Genomic DNA, 9,755 nt, shown 5'->3' on the forward strand with positions numbered 1-9,755 from the left:
CAAACAAGATCATTACAAGAGTGAATAGTGGAGAGGGCAAGTAAGATTAGAGATGTGTCTTTTTGTCTATCTGTCCTGTGTCCATATATCTGTCCAATGCCTGATTGGTGTGCTTTTCCAATAGAAACCAACCCTTAATTGTTATAACCCCAAAACTTTTGTCACATGGCGTGGTCACATTTCTTAGACTGAACAGTATCTGTTGAGGTGCAATGAAATACATATACAGTAAGTACATGATTCATGGGCTCCATGTGTGAACCCAGACAGCAGACCCACACTGAGTAAGTTGTGCCATCTAGTGTTAATTTTGTAAATACATGGACATACATTGGGTATATACATCGAGTGTACAAAATATTAGGAACACCTGCTCTTTCCATGACAGTCTGACCAGGGGAATTCAGGTGAAAGATATGATCACTTTTTAAATCCACTTCAATCAATGTAGATGAAGGTGAGGAGGCAGGTTAAATAAGAGTTTTTAAGTCTTGAAACAATTGAGACATGGATTGCATATGTGTGCCATTCAAAGGGTGAACAGGCAAGACAAAATATTTAAGCGCCTTTGAATAATATCAATAATATCTCTTTTCATTCAGATGTTTTCTCACAGCTCTCTTATGGTAGTAGGTGCCAGGTTTTGGCTTTCGGTTTTGGTATTTTTATATTTTATTAGGATCCACATTAGCTGTTGCAAAAGCAGCAGCTACTCTAACTGGGGTCCACACAAAACATGAAACATAATACGGAATGATATAATACAGAAAATCATTAGACAAGAGCAGCTCAAGGACAGAACTACATACATTTTTAAGAAGGCACATGTAGCCTGCATATCAATGCATACACACAAACTATCTAGGTCAAATAAGGGAGAAGCATTGTGCAGCAAGGGGTTGCTTTATCTGTTTTTTGAAACCAGGTTTGCTGTTTATTTTAGCAATATGAGATGGAAGGAAGTTCCATGTAATAAGGGCTCTATATAATACTGTACGTTTTCTTGAATTTGTTCTGGATTTGGGGACTATGAAAAGACCCCTGGTGGCATGTCTGGTGGGATAAGTGTGTGTGTCAGAGCTGTGTGTAAATTGACTATGCAAACAATTTGGGATTTAACACATTAATGTTTCTTATAAAAAGAAGTGATGCAGTCAGTCTCTCCTCAACTCTTAGGCAAGAGAGACTGGCATGCATAGTATTAATATTAGCCCTCTTATTACAATTAAGAGCAAAACGTGCCACTCTGTTCTGGGCCAGCTGCAGCTTAACTAGGTCTTTCCTTGCAGCACTCGACCACACGACTGGACAATAATCAAGATTAGACAAAACTAGAGCCTGCAGAACTTGCTTTTTGGAGTGTGGTGTCAAAAAAGCAGAGCATCTCTTTATTACGGCTAGACCTCTCCCCATCTTTGCAACCATTGAATCTATATGTTTTGACCATGACAGTTTACAATCTAAGGTAACGCCAAGTAATTTAGTCTCCTCAACTTGCTCAACAGCCACACCATTCATTACCAGATTCACCTGAGGTCTAGCACTTAAGGATTGATTTGTACCAAATACAATGCTCTTAGTTTTAGAGATGTTCAGGACCAGTTTATTACTGGCCACCCATTCCAAAACAGACTGCAACTCTTTGTTAAGGGTTTCAGTGACTTCATTAGCTGTGGTTTCTGATGGGTATATGGTTGAATCATCAGCAGACACAGACACACATGCTTTGTTTAATGCCAGTGGCAGGTCATTTGTAAAAATAGAAAAGAGTAAAGGGCCTAGAGAGCTGCCCAGCGGTACACCACACTTTACATTTTTGACATTAGAGACGCTTCCATTAAAGAAAACCCTTTGAGTTCTATTAGATAGATAGCTCTGAATCCACGATATGGCAGAGGTTGAAAAGCCATAGCACTTAAGTTTTTTCAACAACAGGTTATGGTCAATAATATCAAAGGCTGCACTGAAATCTAACAGTACAGCTCCCACAATCTTCTTTTTATCAATTTCTTTCAACGAATCATCAGTCATTTCAGTCAGTGTAGTACATGTTGAGTGCCCTTCTCTATAAGCATGCTGAAGGTCTGTTGTTAATTTGTTTACAGAGAAATAGCATTGTATTTGGTCAAACACAATTTTTTCCAACAGTTTGCTAAGAGCTGGCAGCAAGCTTATAGGTCTGCTGTTAGAACCAGTAAAGGCCGCTTTACCACTCTTGGGTAGCGGAATTACTTTGGCTTTGCTCCAGGCCTGAGGACAAAGACTTTCCTCTAGACTCAGATTAATAATATGACAGATAGGAGTGGCTATAGTCAGCTACCATCCTCAGTAGCTTTCCATCTAAGTTGTCAATGCCAGGAGGTTTGTCATTATTGATCGTTAACAATAATTTTTCCACCTCTACCACACTAACTTTACAAAATTCAAACTTGCACTGCTTTTCTTCCATTATTTGTTTTTTTATACATGAATATAATTGCTCACTGGGCGGGCATTTCCACGTTGCTGGGTTTTTCAAGCTCATCAGTTTCCCGTGTGTATCAAGAGGACATCCAAACAACTTGACACAACTGTGGGAAGCATTGGAGTCAATATGGGCCAGCATCTTTGTTGAACGATTTCGACACCTTGTAAAGTCCATGCCCCGACGAATTGAGGCTGTTCTGAGGGCAAAAAAGTTTGCAACTCAATATTAGGAAGGTGTTCCCAATGTTTTGTACAATCAGTGTATAGAGTACATGATGACATTTGCCTATAAATTACTCAGATAAAGATGCATCATACCAAGAAAGAAAAGACAGTCCTTGTATTTCTTTATTAGAATATTATTGCAGACAGCAATAGGCTATGGTACTACACTTTTTAAGGTTTCTGTCATTGAGGAAACTTTTAAGAAGTGAAATGTCCATTGCAGAACCCTAGAAGGCCATTGTATTAGGAATGTTAGTTTAGGCAGTGGTGAAAAAAGTACCCAATTGTCATTGATTGAGTAAAAGTAAAGATACCTTCATAGAAAATGACTCAAGTGAAAGTCACCCAGTAAAATATTACTTGTGTAAAAGTTTAAAAGTATTTGGTTTTAAATTTATGGTATACTGAAAAAATATATAAATGCAACATGTAAATTATTGGTAACATGTTTCAATTACAAAATGTTTTTTTAAATATAACCTTTATTTAACATGGCAAGTCAGTTCAGAACAAATTCTTATTTACAATGACAGCCTACACCGGCCAACCCCGGAAGACACTGGGCCAATTGTGCGCCGCCCTATGGGACTACCAATCATGGCCAGTTGTGATGCAGCCTGGAATCAAACCAGAGTGTCTGTAGTGACACCTCAAGCACTGAGATGCAGTGCCTTAGACTGCTGCGCCACTCGGGAGCTGAAATAAAAGATCCCAGAAATGTCCATACGCACAAAAGCTTATTGCTCTCAAATTCTGTGCACAACTTGGTTTACATCCCTGTTAGTGAACATTTCTCCTTTGCCAAGATAATTACATTTACATTTTACATTTTAGTCATTTAGCAGACGCTCTTATCCAGAGCGACTTACATTGGTGAATGCATACATTTCATTTCATTTTTCATTTCATACATATTTTTTTATTTTCGTACTGGCCCCCCGTGGGGATCCAACCCACAACCTGACGTTGCAAACACCTTGCGTTGCAAACACCATGCTCTACCAACTGAGCTACAGGGAAGGGCCATACACCTGACAGGTGTGGCATATCAAGAAGCTGATTAAACAGCATGATCATTATACAGGTGCACCTTGTGCTGGGAACGATAAAAGGCCACTCTAAAATGTGCAGTTCTGTCACACAACTCAATGCCACAGATGTCTCAAGTTTTGAGGGAGTGTGCAATTGGCATGCTGACTGCAGGAATGTCCACTAGAGCTGTTGCCAGGGAATTCAATGTTAATTTCTCTACCATAAGCCGCCTCCAACGTAATTTTAAAGAATTTGGCAATACGTCTAACCGGCCTCACAATTGCAACCATGCGTAACCACGCAAGTCCAGGACTTCCACATCTGTCTGAGGGGGGAACGGGTGCTGAGGAGTATTTCTGTCTGTAATAAAGCCCTTTTGTGGGGAAAACTCATTCTGATTGGCTGGGCCTGACTCCCTAGTGGGTGGGCCTGGCAAGTGGGTGGATCTATGCCCTCTCAGGTCCACCCATGGCTGCGCCCCTACCCAGTCATGTGAAATCCATAGATTATGGACTAATTTATTTATTTGAATTGACTGATTTCCTTGTATGAACTGTAACTCAGTAAAATCGTTGAAATTGTTACATGTTGCGTTTATATTTTTGTTCAGTATACTTAAGTATCAAAAGTAAATGTAATTTCAAAAATATACTTAAGTATCAAAAGTAAAATTATAAATCATTTCAAATTCCTTATATTAAGCAAACCAACTGGCCCCATTCTTGTTATTTTTATGGATAGCCAGGGGCACACTCCAACACTCAGACATTATTTACAAACAAAGCATGTGTGTTTAGTGAGTCTGCCAGATCAGAGGCAGTAGGGATGATCAGGGATGTTGTCTTGATAAATGTGTGAATTGGATAATGTTCCTGTCCTGCTAAGCATTCAGAATGTAACAAGTACTTTTGGGTGTCAGGGAAAATGTATGGAGTATAAAGTATATTATTTTCTTTAGGAATGTATCACGATTCAGGATATGACCCAGATGCAGACACGGGAGGCGGATACTACAGTTCTCAGATTATTTATTAGAAACACGGGCCGGCAAAGGGCAGGTCCAGAGCAGGCAGAGGTTTGTGATCAGGTCAGAGTCAGGCAGGTACAGGACAGCAGGCAGGCTCAGGGTCAGGGCAGGCAGAATGGTCAGAACTGGGAAAAACTAGGAAACAGAATTAGAGAAACAGGAAGGCGGGAATGAACGCTGGTAAGACCTGACTAGACAAGACGAACTGGCAACAGATAAACAGAGAACACAGGTATAAATACACAGGGGGTGGAAACAAGCACAGACAGGTGAAACAGATCAGCGTGTGACAGAATGTAATGAAGTAAAAGTAAAAGTAGTCAAAAATATCACTAGTAAAGTAAAGTACAGGTACACACAAACACAACTTAATTAGTACTTTAAAGTATTTTTACTTAAGTACTTTACACCAATGAATTTAGGACAGTATTATTTTACTTTATCTCAAAAACATATGACATCGCTGGAGTTCCGAAGATGTCATAAAGCAGTGTTTCCCAGGAAACATAATTCAAATGTTCTGAATTCAAGAAACTCATATCAAAATTTGATCATGAAGCGGAAAGGTACGAGCACAGGTTGGTGTTTTTTATTTTAGTATCTCCATAGACATTTTGGATTCTACGCACACCAACGGAAAGCCTGACCATGTCAAAGATTTTGAGAATATCAGCTATTTCAGTCAGACTAAAGAAGCCGAATCAGACTACAGGTCTTTTGGCGATGGACCAACGCACAACCTCCTTGGAATGGTCAACCTGAGGGTGTGAATGCATACGGATAGTTTCAGAGATGACCTGACCATTGATCCTGTTGACTCTTGGAAGTCTCAATCTTACTACCCCCAGAAACCATGGATGTCCTTCGATGAGATACAGGTATGATGCTGACCATGTGTCTCCAAATAACCATGAACAATAGATAACCTGGTTTCTACATTTTAGTGAAACTCACAATAAACCAAAGGATGCATGTCTAACTATGTCACACGGGCGTACTTCCGGTGGCAGATCATGCATCCTTCCCCCCCTGAGCAGAGGAGAGCCTCCAGCATTTGAAGCGACATGGAGAAGGCCCGTTCACCCAGCCCTGTGCTGCAGAGTCCCACCCCAGAGGAGAGGTGCTTCGTCCAAGAGAGCCTGTTATGGAAATATGTTTTTGTCTTCCACCTCGTCCATGAGCCAGAACACTGTCTCTCCCTGTGGGGGACTATGAGATGGAAGAGGAGTAGATCAGCTGTCAGAAGAGCCAGGATAGGGACCAGGATGTGGCCTACCTTCCAGTTGCCATCCAGGGACAGCTGGCACAGAAGCCTCTCTCAGTTTTATCGACTGTTAGAAAATACAAATTTTTTTCTTTATTATATTTCATTGTGGTCCTAGACTGATTTCTAAGTCCATTTTTACAATATGTTGTTTTTTATCCATTTGTTTCCACTGCATAAAAAGTGTTATTCATACTTTTGTTTAAAAATGTATATATTAATAGGCCCTTATAATAAAGCATAATAAATGTAAGGTAGATATAACTGAACGCATTTTGAAATAAATATTTTGTAGCCTACATCATAAATTGATTGTTGATGTTTACTTTGTAACTTTAAAAGGGCACTGCCCCATTCTATCCCACTATAATTGAAAGAGAGCTGGAGGATAGAAAAGAGAAAACAAAGCTATCTGATTATAGTAAACAAGGATTAGACGGATTAGATTTTGATTTCGTCAGCAGCTTTCAGGTCAGAAACTAAGCAAAACGCAAGATAGGAGGTCGCCGTTCGCAATAACCGTATGCATATTTTTTTTTTAGCAAATCCCAACATCACCGTCGCTGCTCTAGTCTACCTGTCAGGACACTTCTGCTGTGCGTATTACGTTGGTGCGACAGGCAGAGCACCTTTCACACCAGCTGATCATTTTCTGTTCTCCATTTGGTCAAGATGGCGGAACTGGTAAGTGAATATGAGAAATATGTTTTAATTTATTCACAAGATTGTGTAGCATAGCCCAGGCCTAATAGATACAGACCTTTGGGAAAATTGAATAGATTCATTTAAATATAATAGAATATCTAAATTCCTCAACAAGGTAGGCTACGTTGATTGGACTAAAAGTCGCTCAAGTGCTACTAATCGGCTACTTTATCACAAATTCTCAATGGAATGTAGACTCGAGTTTAACTCCATCTGCTGTAATTTTTCAGCACGTGCTGATCATACTAGGCACGCACACACGGATGTCGGTCTTGTCCACATCATGCAGCAGCAGCATCAATTTATTATGTCGCCTTCAATGTGCTCTGTGTTATTTATTCATTTCAACAAGGCAATAGGTGTTTTCATACCAATCTAGGCTATGATCTATAATTTTCATGTAAAGTGCAATTTTCTTTAAAACTGAGCAGTGTGTTCTGTTTGCTTGAAGCATACAGACTACTGTTGAAAAACATGTAAACCGTGTATTATGTGTGCTTCCCTTTCTAAAGAGAACTTTGGCTACTAGTGACCATCCTAACAAATCTGATAGAAATAAATGCAGTCCAATCTCCCTTGACCAAGAGGTTGTGCAAAGACTGGTAAGCGTTATGTTATTTTGCTGAACATACCAATATGAACCCTATTCTGAAGAAGGTTTTTTGAGTACATGAGGGTATGTTCACATGACTTCTTGATGTGTTAAGAAAATGTATGGTACTTTGTTCTCAGTCAGTTCCATTCAGTGGTCGCATCAGAGGTGGGATGAGGCCTGGAAAGAAGATCATTGTGATGGGGATAGTGAATCCTGAGCCTGACAGGTACGTTGGACACACCCACATCATGGCTGCATACCAAATGGAAACTTTTTCCCTGTACAGTGCACTACTTTTGACCAGAGCCCTGGTCAAAAGTTTTGCACTATAAAGTGCAAAGGTTTCCATTTTGGACGTCGAGCATGACTATCCTTTATCAAATACCAGTTAGCTCAGCTACAAATAATATGTAGTGTGAGAGTATCTTGATGTGGCTTCCATACAGTACCTTAGAAAAAACCTGCTCTAAGTTGTATTGGAATTCTATTGCCATGTGGAGTGGGAAAATGCCACTGAAGTTGGGAGGATGAAGTGTAAATGTCAGGATTGTAATCCACTTTATACAAGGTTAGTAAGTATTGTATATGTAAACAATGAAACACAAAATACTTAACAGACTTAGACTACCTTTTCTAACACACTTACCTTTTTTGGTCTTTGTGGCTACCCAGCTTTGACATCAGTCTGGCCTGTGGGTGTGGCACAGTGGATGAGGCTCCTCCCACTGACGTGGCATTGGAGCTCTGTGTCAAGTTCGAGGACCTCCAGTTCCTACGCAAGGCCTGTGTTTTGGGCACCTGGGGCGACGCTGAGAAGCTCATCCCCTACTTCCCCTTCATCGAGGACCAACCTTTCCGGGTATTTGGAGGATCTTCATTTCTTCTCAGTGGCTCATCTTTATATTCCACCTTTTGATAGTGGCACTGAATCCTGAAATTTATAGCATAGGGTTATGATTATAATATAGGTTATAATGTGGTTATAGCATAGGGTTAGGTTTACATTGGAATAAACAGAAACATTTAATATTGTTTCATACGATTAAGCACATTTTGAGAACACTGAAATAAAGTGACAGGTGTCGTTCAGGTTCAAGAAGGTAACACATGATTTAAGACTCACAATACAACATAATGGCTGAACTTCCTCCCCTCGTTGTTTCTTCCCCAGATCGAGATCCATTGTGAACTACTGCGTTTCCGTGTATTTGTGGATGGACACCAGCTCTTTGATTTTTACCACCGGGTGCAATCCTTACTGGACATTGACACATTAAGGATTAATGGTAGTCTGACCATTACCAAACTCGGATAGAGGGAAGAAGGACTGTGTAGGATGCACCTTACAGAAGTGGTGATGGAACCTTGCCTGCCACAATCCTCACACTTAGCAACAATGTGGACATCGGCTTGAAAGCAATGTCTTAGCCTCTTTGAGCCTTAGCTGACAAAATCAATTGCAAAGCAATGTTCTGTCTTTGGATTTTCTATAGGATGTAGCCTACCTATTTCTGTTAGTCGTGATTTATTTTTTGATTCAAGGTATTGAGTGCTGTTGATTTGAGATGGCCATGAAATAAAAAAGCTTCCAGGGTAAAAAGAAAACTTTAAAAGATCAGAGATCTTGAGCAATACATTTTTGGTGTTAATGAAAGCTCTCAGGAGGAATTACATACGCACACATACTGCTCTGAACATGAGGGTGAAAATGACATTTAAATAAAGGACATAGTGTGTCCTTTATTTTATAACATTTTGATTATATTGATTAACTAATATTGATTAACTTATAACTACAATATACTACATATTTCAATATGATATAATATTTAAGTGTAATTGGAAATTAATAATTGAGTGATTATGAAGTAATTAATAATTCTGTAGAGTATTATGCTTATACGGTGACCTTTCAGTTCTGCAATAATTAAATTATGTTTCTTTTGAATCATGGCATATTACAATAATTTCATGAACTATGCCAGTAAGATTATATTGCAGGGGCACAGGTTATTATTAAAGAGTAGAATGGTGATTTTCTATTCCCTCGCCTTGATGCTTGACAATGTCTGTGTATGTTGAGAAGCTCTTTCAGTGGCCTATTCATTTCCAATTAAAATATTTGAATCAAGAGCCATGTGTCATAAATTAATCTGTTCATTTTGGAAATGTGGATTGTGGATTGTTTCAAATTGAAATGATTGAGGATTATTATAGGCCTAAAGAAAGGAATGCAGTACAGTATCTTTTTGTTGCTCAGTTGACCAGCTGCTTGAATGGGAGACCTAAAAGAAGCCCCCAATTTAGTTGAGTCATTTTCTATTAAGGTATCTTTACCTTTACTCAAGTATGACAATTGGGTACTACTCAGTATTACTACTGCCAGTGCAGAGGGAGTTTGGATGCAGATTATTCCCCACTCGTCCATGCGCTCCAGTATG

General features: G+C 39.4%; 1 protein-coding gene across 1 annotated transcript; it reads left to right on the forward strand.

Moving 5' to 3' along the window:
* The first annotated feature begins 6,472 nt into the window (after positions 1 to 6,472).
* On the forward strand, positions 6,473 to 8,757 carry LOC106564854 (galectin-related protein). The gene is made up of 5 exons (XM_014131316.3): positions 6,473 to 6,698; positions 7,232 to 7,321; positions 7,452 to 7,540; positions 7,987 to 8,173; positions 8,486 to 8,757. The coding sequence occupies exons 1-5, from the start codon at positions 6,687 to 6,689 to the stop codon at positions 8,627 to 8,629; spliced, it is 522 nt and encodes a 173-aa protein (XP_013986791.1). The 5' UTR covers positions 6,473 to 6,686; the 3' UTR covers positions 8,630 to 8,757.
* The last annotated feature ends 998 nt before the right edge of the window (positions 8,758 to 9,755 follow it).

This window comes from Salmo salar, chromosome 12, assembly GCF_965601325.2.
Source record: "Salmo salar chromosome 12, fSalSal1, whole genome shotgun sequence".
NCBI lineage: Eukaryota > Metazoa > Chordata > Actinopteri > Salmoniformes > Salmonidae > Salmo > Salmo salar.